General features: G+C 41.9%; 1 protein-coding gene and 1 long non-coding RNA gene across 5 annotated transcripts in view; one reads left to right on the top strand and one right to left on the bottom strand.

Moving 5' to 3' along the window:
- The window catches only part of LOC122551464, a 105,124-nt gene extending 88,589 nt beyond the window's left edge, over positions 1–16,535 (bottom strand). Inside the window, exon 1 of the long non-coding RNA XR_006312109.1 lies at positions 14,946–16,535. This is a non-coding gene — a long non-coding RNA (uncharacterized LOC122551464). The remainder of the gene's footprint in view (positions 1–14,945) is intronic.
- Positions 1–18,478, top strand: part of LOC122551460 (sentrin-specific protease 2-like) — a 425,299-nt gene that overhangs the window by 17,803 nt on the left and 389,018 nt on the right. For all 4 annotated transcript variants that reach the window (XR_006312107.1, XM_043693394.1, XM_043693393.1 and 1 more), the window contains 4 exons: positions 135–210; positions 8,496–8,571; positions 10,549–10,666; positions 14,489–14,607. Coding sequence is in view for 3 of the 4 variants with exons in the window: in XM_043693394.1 (XP_043549329.1) it covers positions 135–210; positions 8,496–8,571; positions 10,549–10,666; positions 14,489–14,607 (389 nt within the window). In the remaining variant the exon portion in view is untranslated. The remainder of the gene's footprint in view (positions 1–134; positions 211–8,495; positions 8,572–10,548; positions 10,667–14,488; positions 14,608–18,478) is intronic.

The following is an 18,478-nucleotide window of genomic DNA, read 5'->3' as shown; positions in this document are numbered from 1 at the left end:
GAGTGTCGAACAAGGCATAAAAAGAAAACAAGCTACAATTAACATATTTTGTCATGCATGCAACTATCTAGGATGTTTATTTGTATAGTTGAGAACAATTATTTAGCATTAATGTTGTGTTTCCTTCTTTAAAGATTCTTTCCTCCTCCCTGACTGACATTTCTTATTGCGGTGCTGGTGAATCTTTACCAAGAACAGATTTAAATTTAGGTAAGAGCATGTTTTGACAGGATGGTGTTCTATTCGTGCGGGTCAGATCTTCAATTTGCCTGCCAACCGTCTCTCAGTATTTCTTTACTACTTTTTCTCCTTATCATATTTAAAGTTTGAGCCTGTAGCAATTAGATACCAGAGACCAGACCACTAACCAGTCTTCATGCCATTTTAATAAATCATACACCAGAGCCATGCATCAAGAAACCTATTAGACCTCTGGCTGTTATCATCTCTGATTGTACATTTTTATGATTAAATTACATTCTGAAAATGTAAGATCTGGCCCATGTTACTCCTTGGCTAAATGTCCAGTCACTTCCTTGGCCCTCTGCAGCAACTTTCAGATTCACAACTTTGTTTGCTGCAGACCTGCAACCTGTCAGTTTTGCTGATGCCAAAACTTCATTTTCTATCGCATGGGAACAAGGGTAACACAGCTCACAGCCTATAATTCTGTATTTTTCCATTATCATAGGTAGTTTGTGGGATTCCCTTACACACTCTCCTGCCCCATCTCCACGTTTGTCCCCCAACCAACCTTGAATAACATGCCCTCCTATCTTTAGACTTTATCACTCCAATTGAATCCATTATTCTCATATGATTCTGTTCAATGTTAATCTCTATATTTTTACTATTCTTAGTTTGTCATTCAGTCTAGACCCAACCTCCCCATTCATGCTGGAATGAATGAGGAGGAGCTGGATCTTGACCTTTGGGTTGATGCACCATATCTGTGGGCTGGGACAGGTAGACAAAACACAACAAAGGAACACACTCTGGCCCCCTTTTTCTTTAGGAGAAACATGACCTTTTTGAATGTGTAGGGTGAGGGGCAAAGATAGCCAGAAAGCTTATAAGCTGCAGAGAGGTACACATACAGGATGCTACAGTGAATATATATTTACTAAGCAGGAAACATCTTAGGAGACAGAAACGCAGTTTAGAAAGAAAGACAGTGTAATCATTAAGGTGTTTTAAATCTTTATAGAATGTGTGAGGTCGCAAGTTTGTTAATCAGATTTGCCTGCTAGAGAGCCTTGGTTTCCTGTAGTTGTACTCATCAAATTGAGGAATGTTAAAGATTAGAAGATGAGATTTTAGACACTCCAGTGCCTAATGTTAAATACTTCATTGTGTCAGATTAGATACATAACGAGGTTCCCTTTAATTTGCCATAGTGAGTTTCACCCCTCAAACCTGGTAGAGAGTCTTGTTGTGTCGCAGTGTGATATCTTTTCCATTTAAATTGGATTGCCAACTGAATCATTTTTGTTGCCTACAGAGAACAAAACTAAAATAAAGAAGCCTAGTTAGCATGGTGTTGGAGGTCAGTCATCATAGCTACAGAGCATTACTGCAGGCGTACCTCACGATAGTGTTGTAGGCCCAGTCAGTTTCCACTGCTTCACCCATTACTTTCCCTTCATCACGAGTCCAGGGATGTTACCTGGTTGCACCATTTGTGACTCCTCAGAACATGAAAAAGTTAATGTGTAGCAAGACACATTCAGTGTCCAATTTGGGCTGATAAATAGCCAATAATATTTGCGCCAAGCAATGACCATCTCAAACAAAATACAATCTGTTCTGCAACATTTAATTACATTATCTTTGCTGAATCCCCCACTATCAACATCCCGGGTGATTACCATTGACTAGAAACTGAACTACACCAGCCAAGACATGGGAGTACTCAATGAATGGCAAGACATGAAGAAGCTGAAGAACAGAGGGATCTTTTGTCCACAGACCTTTTAAGGTAACAGGGCAGTTAATAGGCTAGTTCGGAAGGCATACAGGATACGTGCCTTTATTCGTCAAGGCTTAGAATATAAGCGCAGAGACATGGGAAGGTTGTGATTGTGAAGGATGCAGAAGAGAGACACCAGGATATTGCCTGGAATGGAGCATTTCAGCTATGAAGAGAAGCTGTGTAAGCTCCAGTTACATACTTTTGAACAGAAATGGTTGAGTAGGGACCCGATAGAGATGTATAATATCATGTGAGACATGGACAGGGTGAATAGGAAGCAATGTCTTCCTTCCTTGAAGCGGTCACTGCTTCCCAGTGGTTGCTCTGTCAGCTTCTGACGTAGGCTGTTTCAGACAGCAAAACCTACTCCATGGATCCTAAGTTGTTCAGGATCAAGTCCTTTCCAGAAAAAGGTATATTGACCTTGCTCTTCCTTTAGTTGCCCTTCTCCAGCTCTGTGGGTCTCACTCAGAGCAATGATGTCAAAGATGAATTTTTGGAGTTCCCGGGCAACAAAGGCAGTTCTCCTCTCTGGCTGGTCTGAGTTTGGGTTATCCATCAGAGTTTGCATATTCCAGATTCCAAATTTCATATTTCACTTCTCGATGTTTTTCGACCGGATAATGGTGATCCCTCTGGCTTTCCAGATAGGTTGGGGTGAAGCAGACTATTTTTAGGGCCCCTTTTCTAGCCCCCTCCCAGTTCAGGGTGAGCAGAGTGGATCATAAATAGGGCTGCTCAGACTGAATACTGCTATCAAACTTACCTGCTTCTGTCCAAACGTTGAGTGACTGAATAAAGTATTCACCGCTTTCGTGCCTGTCCTTAACTAGAAGCTTCCAGCCCTCACATTGCCTGCTCCCGCTGCCCTCCCCCAAAAGACTTAAAGAAATAATCCACTGAGAGAAGATGCCTGTGTGTGTATTTGTTTAAAGTATACTTGATGTTGCACTCCAAGAAGCACATGATACTTCACAAACAGATTCCAATGGCATGGAGCCCATGCCGATTGAAGCTGATGGATTTGTTGCAGCCTTCGTCCACCTTCACAGCTGTTGAGTTTGAAGCAACGTCATCTGCCTGTTCCACAGTTGAGGTCTTGGTTGGATTATTCTTTTTTAGGGACCTCACCCTCGACCTTACCACCATGGGTGACCCTACCAGGAGCATAGCTCTAGAAGACATCGCTCATGAGACCTCAGGCCCACACAAAGTTCTCCACCACGACAAGGTGACAATCTGTGGAATCGAGAGTGGAATCTGGAAAAGAACAGCAGGTCAGGCAGCATCCGAGGAATAGGAGAGTTGATGTTTTGGGCATAAGCCCTTCATCAGAAATGTCGATTCTGATCTACAGTCCTCACTTGCTCTATCTGACAATCTATGGAGACAGTCCATGACTCTGCAAATCCAGTTTACAAGATGACCAACAATCAGCTACCAAAAGGAAACGCTATCAGGAATGTAAGGCTGCAGTCCAGAAGAGCACCTGAAATCTGAAAAACCAATGGTGGAGGAAGAACGTTCAGGAAATCCAACAACTAGCAGATGCCAATGACACTCTAAGCTTCTTCAGCGCAACTAAAACTATTTTTGGCCCATCCACTCACGGTCAAGCGCCTCTCAAAAGCAAAGGTGGTTTAACCATCCTGAAGAATAATGCTGACATCAATTCTAGATGGAGGGAACACTCTGAAGATCTTCTAAATCAAACCAGCCCATTGACAGTAATGTGATCAACATTCCAGAACAGCCCATTGACGACTCCCTAAGCAAAATACCAACACATGCTGTCAAGAAATCCATCAAAACCTTGAAAACAACAAGGCCACTGGACTTGATGGAATACCTGCCAGGGTCTACATAATTGGAGGTAACCTGCTTCATGGAGAAAGTGAGGTCTGCAGATGCTGGAGATCAAAGTTGAAACTTTATTGCTGGAACAGCACAGCAGGTCAGGCAGCATCCAGGGAACAGGAGATTCGACGTTTCGAATCGTCGAATCTCCTGTTCCCTGGATGCTGCCTGACCTGCTGTGCTGTTCCAGCAATAAAGTTTCAACCTGCTTCATGACCAACTGCATCAACTTCTCATCAAGATCTGGATAAATGAAGACAAACCAGCAAACTTTAGAGACTCAGCAATCATTACCATCTACAAAAGGAAAGGTGATCGATCTGGAATGTGGAAACTATCATGGAATTTCCCTGTAGCAACAGCCGGAAAGATCCTCACCCACGTCATGAACAACCAGCTCAAGCCTTTAACGGAGAAGATCCTTCCGGAGACAGGCTGGTTTTAGATCATCATGCGAAAGAATCAACATGATCTTTCGTACGCAACAATTACAAGAAAAATGTCGTGAATAACTTCAACCTTTGTATGTGGCATTCATTGATCTCACCTAAGCCTTTGCCTCAGTATCAAGAGAATTCCTATGGGATGTCCTGTCCACCTATGGATGCCCTGAAAAGTACATTTGAATCCTGAGACTCCTCCATGATGGCATGCTTGCCACAGTTCTGGTCAGCAACAGTAACTGTGAGCCTTTTCAAGTCAGATCAGAAGTAAAACAGGGATGCATGATTGCCCCAACTTTGTTCACCATCTTTACTGTGACAATCATCCACATCATCAAGGACGACCTACCCCCAGGAATCGAAATTGTCTACAGAACAGATAGCAGAGTTCTCAGTCTTGCCTGTCTTTAAGTCCAAAAACAAGACATCTATGAGTTCCCTCATTGAGTTCCAATACGCAGATGACAACAGCGTTGCAGCTCTCTCAGAAAACCACTTTCAACCAGGCATACACGAAACCTGGACTTTCCATCAATTTCAAGAAGACTCAGATCATCTATCAACCATCACCAACTGAGACAAATTGGATAGAAGCATCAATTTAATTTGGCAAAACAATCCTGGAAATTGTGGACCACTTTCCATATCTTGGAGGTCACCTCTCCTCCAATGTTGACCTTAATGACGAGATCTAACATGGCCTTAAATATGCTGGAACAGCTTTTGGACGTCTTCAAACCCGAGTTTTTCGTGATTGTGACATCCGGACAGACACCAAACGTTGATGTCCAAAGCAGTGGTGATCCTAACACTCTGGTATGTTGTCCAAGTTTCTGATGCATACAATGAAATCTCAAGACTCTGGAAAAGTTCCATCAATGCTGCCTTGGAAACATCTTGAATATCAGCTGAAAGGTAGAATCAACGTCAGCATGCTGAATGAAGCAAAAACAACCAGCATTGAGGCCTACGTCATCAAGAACCAACTAAGATGGAGCAGTCATGTTGTTTGGTGAAAGACAAATGTCTGCCGAAACAAATCTACTCCCGGCTTAAAGAAGGCAAACGTAAAAGAGACAGACAACAGAAGAGATTCAAAGATGTTTTAAAAGCCAACATGAAGAAATGTAACGTCGACATCAACAATTGGGAAACTAGTGCCAAGGACAGGAAACTCTGGCAAACCATCATCCAAAAAGGAACAGCAACTTTCGAAACCAACAGAAGTGCAAATGGAGAAGAACACGGAAAGCAAGGCAGCAACAACCAAAGCCCAATCTGCCATCTGGAACCACCTGTCCTGAATGTGGAACAACTTTCAAGGCCAAGATTGAACTCATCAGCCACCTGAGAGCCCATAAATAGATCAACGGAACGAAGACTATCATCCTAGACCTTGAGGGATAGCTACAATGACAACAATTTTAAGATGAAAGACAAGAGGTTTAGGGGGGGGATTTGAGGAAAAGAGTTTTCACTCAGAGGGTGGTGGGAGATTGCTATGCATTGCCTGGGAGGGCAGTTGAGGTGGGTAACCTCACAGCCTTTAAAAAAATATTTGGATGAGAACTTGAAATGTCATGCATTCAAGGCTATAGGTCTAGTGATGGAGGATGGGACTCATGCAGATTTAGTGTAGTTTTGGTGGTACAGACTTGATGGACTGAAGGACCTCTTTACTGTATGGTTTTATATTAATACAGTGGCTGCAAGAACAGGTCAGAGGCTTGGAATTATTTGTTCCTGTTTCCCCATTGCCTATCCATTATTCACAAAGCGGAAGTCAGGAGAGTAATGGAATTCTCCTCACTTGCATCTTCATTAGCACTGAGAAAGCTCAATGTCATCCAGGACCTAGCAGCCCTGCTGCTTGGCAACACATCCACAAGCTTCAACATTCATTCCCTTCACCAATGACCTTGCAGCAGTGTGTATCTTTTTTTTAGATTAGATTATTTACAGTGTGGAAACAGGCCCTTCGGCCCAACAAGTCCACACCGACCCGTCGAAGCGCAACCCACCCATACCCCTACATTTACCCTTTCACCTAACACTATGGGCAATTTAGCATGGCCAATTCACCTGACCTGCACATCTTTGGACTGTGGGAGGAAACTGGAGCACCCGGAGGAAACCCACGCAGACTGGGAGAATGTGCAAACTCCACACAGTCAGTCGCCTGAGGCTGACTGATGCATAACAAGATGCATAACAGGAACTTCCAAACCCGTGACCTCTACTAGCTTGAGGGACAAGGGCAGCAGACACATTACACACCACAACCTGCAAGTTCCCTTCCTCACCATCTGACTTGGAGATATTTTGCCATTCCTCCGCTGTTGCGGGGACAAATTCCTGAAACTCTGTCCTTTGCAATATTGTAGATATCCCTACACCTGAAATACTTTCATGGTTCAGGGAGGCAGCCTCCATCTGCAGGGCAACTAGGAGTGAGCAATAAATGCTGACTCGACCAGCGAAACTCACAAATGAACAAATAGAAAGTGAAAGTTTAACAACAACTTATTTGGCAAGTCATCACACTGCCCTAATATTTAAACTTAATTCCAGAGTAACCATCCAGGCTCCTTGTAAAAAAAGAAGTTGCTCATTCTCACCTTGGCAGAAACTTTCTGCACCAAATGGTAGTTTATGGATGAGTGAACAGAACCTGCTATTTGTTAGATTTGCCCTTGCTTAGCCCCTTTAATTTTCTGTTCTTTTACTGTAAGTGAGAGATATAAATGGTGCAGCACCATGTTTGAGTATATGAAACAAACAAATATGTTTCTAACAAATCTTGAATCTGATTGATTAATGATTAGCATGTTATCTGAACCAGGGAGTGCAAGTATAGGAACATAGGATCAAGAGTAGGTCATTCAGGGATGTTTTTGTGGCATGTTTAGTCTGTATCTACTGTGGAAGTGCACACTGTATGATAAAGTTGAGTAGAGAGCCAAATGATGTAATACTGTAAAATAATTGTGCATCTCATTCAGCAACTTCTGCAGTTTTACATGAAACAGCATACCTTGTTTCCTACTTTTTGTTCCATTGGGGCTGAATTTTATTAGTATTGGCTAAGTGTCAAATTTGCCAAGTTTCATGGAAGTTATCACTCCACAACTCTGAGCAAACCTTGTTACATCATCTTCCCAAAGTCACCTCATTACCATGAAGGCTCCTCATATTCTCCCACTCTCAATTGTCTCGGAATGTTAGGCATGGGGCATTTTGCTTTGCCAATGAGGACTTGGAAGTTCTGGTATGTGGTATCTGCCCATGATGTTGGGGCCTGGTGTCCAAGCAGTGAGGTGGAGTTGCAGGGTTATCACTCCTAACTTTTATGTCCATGGATTGTCACCACCTGGTTTCTGCCTACTGGGGGATGAGGGGGGAATAGGAAACTGCATATCAGTGTGGGAGATGACATCATAAAGATGAGAATGCATACAAATAGGCCACTCACTGCACACTAGCAAGAATCCCATCTCGGTATTCAACACTTAGTTGGAAAATGGGACTTTTTTGCTCTGAATGTTGTGCATTTCCTTACTGCTGATCTTGCACAATTCTCCATACTTGGCATTTTCCATGTCATTCAGGTCTGGGAAGATTCTATTCTTAGTGCTTTTCAGAAGGAGTGTTCTTACTAGGGGAGATTTGTGTCCATACTTTTCTCTATTCTTTTTCCATCCACGGGGATTTTCCAGGGAAAGTACAGAAAACTGTTTAGGCAGGTTATGATTCATGAATGTCCCTAAGAATCATAGAATCCCTCCAGTACAGGGAGAAGCCATTCATCTCCCCCGCCTCCGCCCCCCACATTAGGTTTTTCCCATAACTAACTCTCAAAACCTACCCGGACACTAAGGGTGAATTCCTTTTAGTATGGCCAATCCACCTAATCTGCGCAACTGTGGGAGGAGACCAGAGCATCCAGAAGAACTTGGAAGACATGGGGAGAACATGCAAACTTAACACAGACAGTCACCCAAACCTGGAATCGAACCTGGATCTCTGGGGTTCTAAGGCAGCAGTGCTAACCATTGTGCCAGTGTGTCATTCCACCTTTGGTGGAAGTCTAGTCATCTCGCAAAGGTGAATCTTTGGCTGTCCATTAAGGAGCTTAATTTGTGGAATTCTCTTGAAATAGTTTCTTCTGTGGTTAAACTGGTCAAATGATCATATTGCTTTTTGGCTTTTGCTATTTGACTTAGATGTTGAGCACAAATCGAAGAGAAGGCATTGTGGAAATGAAACAAATTGGCATGAATTTGGCAATATAAAACAGAGGTAAGTTAGTCATCTCATATATTTAAAACACCAATTTATTTATGTGTTCATTAATTTTAATACAATAATTTTTGACCTTTTGCAAATGTTTCCACTACCTATTACTCCATTCATTTTTATGATTGATATTAACTGTATGAATTCATCATGTGGTAAGCACACAATCTAGTGGAAATTTTGGAGGAAGGGTTTTTTTGCATTATGACCCATTTGCAAAGGCTATTTCTGTCATAAATGTAGACCTAAGAATTCATAGTGAAACTAAAAATTAAGACCAGAATGTATACATTTAAATGAGGATTACATTGTTAGTGCAAAATCTGGTTTAATTATCACTCACTCTTCAGTCTCATGTGCCTAAATGCAATGCGCATGAACTCTAATAATATATACTGAATTAATTTTCTTGCTTGTAGTGAACTCTTCATTGTCAGAAACAGTAGACGGTTGGGCCAAATGGCCTGTTCCCACACTGTAGATATTCTAAATTCTGAAGAAAATGTCCAAAGCTAGGTGAGGTGAATTGGCCATGCTACGTTGCTCATAGTGCTCAGGGATGTGTAAGTTAGGTGCTTTAGTCAGGGAAATGTAAAGAAGTAGGGGAATGGGTCTGGGTGGAGGATTAGTGTGGACTTGTTGGGCCAAATGGCCTGTTTCCACACTGTAGGGTTTCTAAATTCTTAAAAAAATATATGTAGACCTGTTGAATGAAATACATAGCTGCACATTTACAGAGGATTGGAATGTCTGTAGGATTAGCTTTTGTCTAGTGTGATTCCCAAAGTGTGGGACAGAAGAAACTAGTTTCAAGGAATTTCAATTCCATATCCCACGTACAATACGTTTTTGTATGACCCAAACAAGAGTAGGGCTCAAAACAGCAGAAGCCTTTAAGGAGTATAGAATGTGCAAGAGGGAACTTAAAAGGGAGATTAGAAGAGTTAAAAGGGGATATGAAAGGATATTGGTAGGTAAAATAGAAGAAAATTGTAAGTTCCTTTCAGGTACCTTAAGGATAATAGGATATTGAGGGAGAGAATAAGGCCATTAAGGACCACAGTGATAATTTGTGCATGGACCCAGAGGATGTATCCAGGTTCTAATTGCATACTCCCTTTCCCTTTATATGCTCTACTATTTTTCCCTTCAACGCATCAATACTTTTCACTTCAATTAATCCTTGTGGCAGTGAATTCCATCTTCTCTCCATTCTGTGAAGGAAGAAGCTTCTTCTGAATTCCGTGTTGGATTTCCTGGTGATTACCTTATGAAGACACAATCTAGTTCTGGCCCTCCCCACAAAAAGAAATTACCTTGACATATTCACCCAATGAAAATCTTTCAGAATTTATAAAACTGCTGTCACGTCTCAGCCTTTCCTTCAAGACAAAGAGACATAACCTGTCAAACCTTTCTCATTATGCATTTCTCAGATCATCCTTGAAAGTCTCTGCACTCTCTCCAGTACTTCCATGTCCTTTTTGAAATAAGACGTGTGGGATAACTTTCTCTCAACTGTTACAATAGACCAGAGAAATAAGCTCTTCCTGAAGCGTAGAAACTAGAATTTAAAATGTGAAATATCTCATCAATATTCAAATGGATTATTTTCTTTCTTGCAAACAAAAGGTAGATGAAAGCTATGAAACTGCCACTTAATATAAATGGTCCTTTCTTTTCCCGTTGCACTTCAGAGGCTAGCTCTCGCATCCAAGTTGCTCCCTGGCTGATAGCGTCAAACTTACTATAGTCTTAGGACCAGTATGAATTATAGCACAATATGTATTATTGCCAGCAATTCAGGTTTTTTTTCAAAGGGGTGTGCAAACATTATAGAGATGAGAGCAATCCTGCTCGGTCTATGAAGGTACATGACTAAGGTAGGAAAGTTCCTTCCTTCCCTTACTGATGTGCATGAATGGGGAAGTAGCCTGATGTACAAGAGTTGAATGTATTTGCATTGTATATTCCAAACAGATCACTCAGTGAGCTTCCAGGAGAAACCAGCGAGCAGCTGCCTTTTCCTCTAAAGCACCATAGCCTTCCATCAACACCATCACCACTCAAGAAAAATGTTAGAAGCCACCACTGTACTGTGAGTGAGATGAGTAATAAGTTCAAATTCAAAACAAAACATGATTGCTATCATGTTGGACACTATCTGTTGGGAGAGAACCAGAGTTAATATTACACGTCTTATCATTAGAACTGGAAGAAGTTAAAGGTGTAACAGGTTTTAAGCAAGAATGGAGGGAGGGAATGGCATGAGGGGAGGAAAGAGCAAAGGAGAAAGACTGTCATTGGGCCAATGCAGGCAAGATTCAAAAACTAAAGGGATGACAACATAAGGTAAAAGGGAAGTGCGGGTGTAGTGTGACAGCTGAAAAAACAAAATAAAAGCCACGAGTAGCTGTAATTGATAGCAGATCCAGTGGGGAAATTGCAAGTTTATGATTTGAAGTTCAAGCCAGAAGTGTAGGAAAGATTGACAGAAAACAAACTTAGTTATACAACTCATGGATATTTCGAATGATTTGCTCTGAACCTGTCAGTTCTGGGTTTGCCTTGAGGTTGTTGCTTCGTATGCAACTGCGACACTGATTTCAGTGTCACAATGTTATCTTCATTCTTGATGCTGTATACCTTATTTCTTATCAGTAAATGAGAAAATTTCTTATGGGTAAATAAATATATGTAAACACAATTGCAGCTGATATGTAGAGATGTTGACTAATTATATTCTCACATAAACTTTTTGATGCTTGTTAAATTGCATTACCTGGCACTTCCTGCTTGGTTGGTCTTCTGCTGTGAGTTCCTAAAAGCCTGAGCTAAGGCTTCCCAAATTTTTTTCCCCTCTGTGATCCCAATTTGAGGTTGGAAAATTATACCCCTGGGTGTGTGGAGATGTGGGTGCAGAAAACCTGTGAGAGCAAGGGAAGGAAGGTCAGCTATTGCTGCCTTGGAGTTCATGGCCCCCACTTTGGGAAGACCTGGCCTGACTAATGTGTTACTTCTGTCACAGAATATGTTCTTACACACCAAAGATGTTAATGCTGACTTCTGAATTATTGCGGTATGATTGCTATCATGTTGGACACTCGCCTAAAACTTGCAAATAATACAATTATACTTAAGCATCTCCTAACACAATTCATTAATCATTGAGAATTGCTTTAGGTGCTAAGTGCTTTAGATTAGATGATTTACAGTGTGGAAACAGGCCCTTCGGCCCAACAAGTCCACACCGACCCTCCAAAGAGCAACCCACCCAGACTCATTCCCCTAGATTTACCCCTTCACCTAACACTACGAGCAATTTAGCATGGCCATTCCACCTGACCTGCACATCTTTGGACTGTGAGAGGAAACCGGAGCACCCGGAGGAAACCCACGCAGACACGGGGAGAATGTGAAAACTCCACACAGACAGTCGCTTGAGGCTGGAATTGAACCTGGGACCCTGGTGCTGTGAGGCTGCACTGCTCACCACTGTGCCACCGTGCCGCCCCCACCATAGTGCTCCACAGTATGTCCACCTTATTTACTGATACTAATATAAGCTGTATTCAATGCATAAGATTTAATGAGGTTTAGCCAGGTTAGAGTAACAGTTTATATTAAATGTGCCTGTGACAAATTCATGTATTGGATGCTCCTCTGAACTAGTAAGGCAACATAGGTGTATGTAAAATATATCCATAAAGCTATTAAACAAACATCTACCACCAATCCATTCGATTCTCTTTAACTAATGTATAAAATTATTGCGTAATCATACACAGCAAGTCTTAATAGAGCTTCTAAGACTTTGTGCAGGAATTATGTGCAGAACTTGTTTTAGGAGAGCATTGTCTTGCAAAGTCAGGCCCATTAGAGTGTTCCTCCTTAACATCCAGTTTCCCACTCCAGCTATCAACCGAGAGCCCTGTAAATGAGCACATTGCAGAATATGCTTGGTTCTAGGCTATCAACATGCTGACTGGCTAGAAGGTGAACACTCGTAGAATCATAGAATCCCTATAGTATGGAAACAGGCCCTTCGGCCCAACAAGTCCACACCCACCCTCTGAAGAGTAACCCACACAGACCCAGTCCCCTACCCCATTACTCTACATTTACCCCTGACCAATGTACTTAACCTACACATTCCTGAACACAATGGACAATGTAGCCTGGCCAATTCACTTGGATTTCCTGACGAAGGGCTTATGCCCAGAACGTCGATTCTGCTGCTCCTCGGATGCTGCCTGACCTGCTGTGTTTTTCAAGCACCACACTCTCGACTCTGATCTCCAGCATCTGCAGTCCTCACTTGCTCCTAATTCACCTAACCTGCACATCTTTGGACTGTGAGAGGAAACCAGAGCTCCCGGAGAAAACCCACACAGACATGGGGAGTATATCCAAACTCCACACAGTTGAACCCGGGTTCCTGGCACTGGGAGGCAACAGTGTTAACCACAGAGCCACTGTGGATCCCCAAACCACTCCTTCCATACAGCCAAGAGTTATTAATATTTTCTTGAGTAATCGTATGACTAACAAGGTTAGAGCCACAAGCACGCACAAAACATGAGTAGGCCACTGGACAATGAGCTAAATCTTTGGTCTTCACCTGCTGAGCAGAATGTGAGCCAGGCATCTTGTAACGCAAGGTGAGATTGCTAACAATAAGACAAAGGCCCACTCGTCTCAGATTCTTAATACGCTTATCATTTTTCAGAAACAAATTGGGCATGGTAGACAAGAAATAGCTGTATATACTTGTAAACTGTCAGCTGACCACAATAAAGGGGAGAAAGGAGACAAAAACATCTCCGATTCTCCACCAACCCCTCAAATGCAGTCTTCAAAAAAATTGGTTGTTTCTAGATGTATGCTTTCTGTTCCATCTCCCGTACCAAAAAGACTCTGAGCCATTGAATGCCTATTTTACATCGATTGATAAGTTTCAAATCACAATCCCTAGACTGACAACTACTTAGTTACTCACAGCTGAGTAGCAGGATGAGTGCTATATGTAGTTTTAATTAACTTTATTCATGCATGTGGAACTCTGAAGCAGGTGGAACTTGAACCCAGATTGGTGCAGAGGTTGGGACACTGCCACTTAACTGCAAGAGCCTTTTTATGTTAACTCAGAACTGACATGAGCCAGATTCTTTAGCAAATGTGAGGTTCAACCCCATACCCTGTAGAAAATGGAACATTAACCCAGCACTTCAGACCAATCAGCCTTCTAAAAGAGCAATGCCACAGGTCAAATTGCAGTTACGTTTTAATCAACCTGATTCAGTGTTACAACACACCTCTGGAGCAGCTGGCACTCGAACCTGGATCATCTGGCCCAGTGATAAGGACCAGGGCACCGTAAAAGCCTGTGGGAGGCATGCTACATTGGTAACAACTCTCTGTTTCAAAAGGAAGCTGGGACTTGATTGTTATCCAGTGCCTAGATTAGAGTGGTGCTGGAAAAGCACAGCAGGTCAGGCAGCATCTGATGAGCAGGAAAATCGACGTTTCGGACAAAAGACCTTCATCAGGATGCTTTTGCCCAAAACGTTGATTTTCCTGCTCCTCAGATGCTGCCTGACCTGCTGTGCTTTACCAGCACCACTCTAATCTAGATTCTAATTTCCAGCATCTGCAGTCCTCACTTTTGCCCTGTTATCCAGTGATTCCCTACTCCAAGTGTTAACGTACAGATGACTGATAAAGGCTGTTAATGTATAGATGATTGATAAAGGCAACATGGGGATAGCTATGTTGTAACCAAAGCTTGAATAATCTGCGGATGATTATATCATGGCGAAAATGGAAATGGCATGACAATTGTCCCTCAAGGAATCAATACTTTAGGAAATGAGGAGAGATTTTCCAGGATGTAAAACAAACATTTCTTTTCTTTCTGAAGAACATAGAGAAGAATGATAAGGAACGGTATCAACTCCTGTTACGACTGGTAGCTGCAGGATTAGACAAAAAATGTAAACAGCAACCTTCAGTGTCTGCATCCAAACCAGCACAATGTGTGTGAGTATCAGTGATTACTGTTTTGTGTTTTAAGATTTTCTTTTTCAGTGACAGCAACCTGTTTTGATACCGCACCTTTAATTTAATAACATGAACCAATGCACTTCACAGAAGTATCGTTGAATAAAATTTGATATCAAGCCTTGGAAGAAGATATTAAAATAAGTGACTAAAAAGCTTGGTCAAATTTTGTTTTTTTTTTAGAAGAGTGCTTTGGTATGTCACCACAAGTTGTCTTTAATTCAGCTACTTTTTAAGAAGGATTTAAACTTTATTGCAACAAAATAAGGCCCTCAAGTAAGAAGTTAAACCTCAACTCAACATGGAATTGCGATTACCGGATTAATGGTGGAACTTGGCCAGATTCCACCAGCTGTGTCTGTCTCTGGATGCGTCCAGGGTTCGATTCTTGTACAGTGTTGCTCTTCAAAGTTCTGCAACTGACATGGCCTAGTGTTAGATTCTTAAACGATTTTCTCTCTTTCAAGTTTGTAATGTGACATTATTGTTCTCCTTTCGATTCTTTCATCCCCAATATTGATTACGTTTCAGGAGACCTGAAGTCTGTGGCTTGCCTCAATATTAGAAGTAGCACCCCTGTTGCTTTTTTTTTACCATTGCGCAAGTAATTTTATTCAATATCTCCACCACCAGGAAAAACACCCATTTGGCCAGGGAGGAGGATAAGGATGAAATCAAACTAGAATTGGAGGGAGAACAATGCACTGCACCCCCCACGATGCCCACCTCTCCCTAAAAGTAGTGAGCGAATTGGTGGATGCCGCATGCTCCTTCTCCAAGGGCACCCACGCTCAAACATAGCTCTGGAAGAGGAGCAGGCAGTCGGCCGAACTGACTCCCGCCATGACCCACTGTCTAGACCTGTTTATATCCAGCCTGGCCAGGCCCAGGAGCAGACCCATGAGGAGAGCTCCCAGTGCCCTGTTACCTTTGGGTTGGCTATCTGTTTAAAACACGGTTTTTCCTGAATTTAACCCGTTTACTTCAGAACATTACTTCTGCAGACATGCTTAGTTTGCCCATTTATCACAAGGCAGAGCTTATCAAGCAATTTTTATCTCTTTTCTCCAAGGAAGCAGCTTGTTCATGTTGGTTCTTTCCAGAGTTGGTCAATTCACATGTTGATTTTAACTCCTTTATAACAGTTTCTCCTTGCCTTTTCCACCTTAAGAAACGATTTATTCCAGAAAGCGTTATTGCTGCTGCTTTCTGTATGTAACGGTTTATCTTTTGTCATTTAATTTAATCCATGAACAGTTATTAAAGTTGTGAAATCTATAATATCACAGGAGTATTAAAGAGGTGGATAGGTTCAAGCAATGGATTCAGAGTTCAAAATTGGTGACTGAAGCAGTGGCTCTCAATGACAGAGTGGTAAAAGTCAGGGAACAGAGATTGTGGCAGAGGCTGGCTGTAGTCTTCCCAGTATATGTTTGGAAGAAATTTTCCTCCGTAGAACTGGATATTAGAAAAGTTGTCTGGCATTTTGATAGCATCTTCCACCCTGTATAAGCTGAGCTTATTCAAAACTGCATTACTCACATTAAGTCCAATTTACCCCTCTCTTCCGTGCTTGCTCACCTACATTGACTTCTGATCTGGCAATATCTACATTTTAAAATTCTCATTCTTCTTTTCTAGATATGTTAGTGATGGCATTCCACTTATTAGATACTTAATTCTATCATTCTCACACTGTTTACCTTTCAATATTGTTATTCATCTCCACTCTGGAACATTTTTAAATCGTTTATGGGAAATGAACCTTGCTAATCAGGCCATTTTGTTGCACATTTGTAATTGCTGTTGAAAGTGATAGTGAATAGTCTTCTTGACTAGGAAGGAAGTGGAAGCTTTGGGAAGGGTTCAGAGGAGACTTAATAGGATGTTGCCTGGAATGGAGGGAAGGTCTTATGAGGAAAGACTGTGAGGGACTGGAGGCTGTTTTCATTAGAGAGAAGAAGGTTGAGAGGTGACTTAATCAAGACATATAAGATAATCGGAGGGTTAAACAGTTTGGACAGTGAGAGCCTTTTTTCTCAGATGGTGATGGCTAGCACAAGGAGGCATAGTTTTAAATTGAGGGGTGATAGATCTAGGACAGATGTCAGAGGTAGTTTCTTTACTCAGAGAGTAGTAAGAGTGTGGAATACCCTATCTACAACAGTAGTAGACTTGCCAACTTTAAGGGCATTTAAATGGTCATTGGATAAACCTATGGATAATAATGGAATAGTGTAGGTTAGATAGGCTTCAGATTGGTTCCACAGGTCGGCGCAACATTGAGGGCCAAAGGGCCTGTACTGCGCTGTAATCTTCTATGTTCTATCTGCCTAAGCTGTATAGACAGCTTCCTCCAGTCTCTATCATTTTCCAATGTATTGAATAACTACTACATTATTATTTTTCTGCACTGCAATCTGAACAAATTCAGGTTTGAAAATCTACTCTTCCTTTTCAATGTCATGTTGCTATGGGTAAAGGGCAAGATTGGGGGTACGCTGTGGGCGATAGCAGGCACAAGAGGCCTATAGTGGTATCCTGTGCTACAGTTCTGTCAATGACAGGTTACAGTAGGGTAGGTTTGCCTTCAAGAGCAAGTGGATAGCAAACACAGAGTTTGGACTTTTTGGATGTCTTTTTAGCCATCAAATGCTGGTGACCTGTCTGCCTTCAGTCCATTAGTTTCTCGAATTCCTTGTCCCTATCACATGATAGGGACATTCACAAGTTCTTTCCACCCATTAACATCTTGGTTATCTGATATTTTTGGGGTATTTATGGTACCTCTCCATCATGAAGACCAGTGCCAAATACTGTTTTAAATTATCTGCTATTTCCCTATTTCCCATCATCAAATCCCAAGCTTATCTTTCAAGGGTCCCACAGCTACTCTTTCTTATAATGATCTAGATTATAATGATCCATTGCCATAAAACCTGGCCTTAAAAGTGATAAGTAAAATGCACTCCACACAAATGCCAAGCAATGGCCATCTCAAATAAGAGACAATCTCACCATCTTTACTTGACATTCACTGGTGTTACCATCTCTGAATCCCCACTATCAACATCCTGGGGATCACCATAAACTCAACTGGACTCACCATATAAATACAATGGCTGCAAGAGCAGGTCAGACGCTAGGAATACTGCAGTGAGTAATTCTCCTCCTGACTCCCCGAAGCCTGTCCATCATCTACAAGACACAAGTCAGGACTGTGATGTTGTATTCCATACTTGCCTGGATGAGTTCAGCTCCAACAACATTCAAGAAGTGTAACACAATCCAGGACAAAGCAGCCCGCTTGACTGACATCACATCCGTGAACATTCACGCCCTCCACCTACTGGTGAGTAGCAAAGTATGTAACATCTATAAGACGCAATACAGAAATTCATCAGAGTTCCTTCGACAGCACCTTCTAAACACATACAACCACCTAGAAAGATAAGTGCAGCAGATACAAAGGAACATCATCTGCAACTATACTTCCCAAGTCACTCATCATCTTGACTTGGGAATGTATCACTGTTGCTTCAGTGTCGTTGGGTCAAATCCAGGTACGGCCTAACAGTATTGTAGATCTACTTGCAGCACATGGACTCCAGTAGTTCAAGAAGAGCAACTAGTGACGGCCAGTAAATGCTGGACCAGCCATCAATGCCTGCAGCTCACACTTGAATAATTAAGAAGATTATCTTTATTAGCTTTTTAGACATCCACTGCCAGTTCCTAAAAATTCCCAATCTAATAGCGTTTTGCCACTTTTTATTTCCCTGAGCTTTTGATTGGATACTCTCCTTGACTACTTTGTTAACCACAGAAGCCTTATCTTTCTCATGGAGTC

This window comes from Chiloscyllium plagiosum, chromosome 7 (genome assembly GCF_004010195.1).
Source record: "Chiloscyllium plagiosum isolate BGI_BamShark_2017 chromosome 7, ASM401019v2, whole genome shotgun sequence".
Classification (NCBI taxonomy): domain Eukaryota; kingdom Metazoa; phylum Chordata; class Chondrichthyes; order Orectolobiformes; family Hemiscylliidae; genus Chiloscyllium; species Chiloscyllium plagiosum.
The sequence above is the reverse complement of the archived record's forward strand: the minus strand, read 5'-3'. Positions and strand labels throughout refer to the sequence as shown.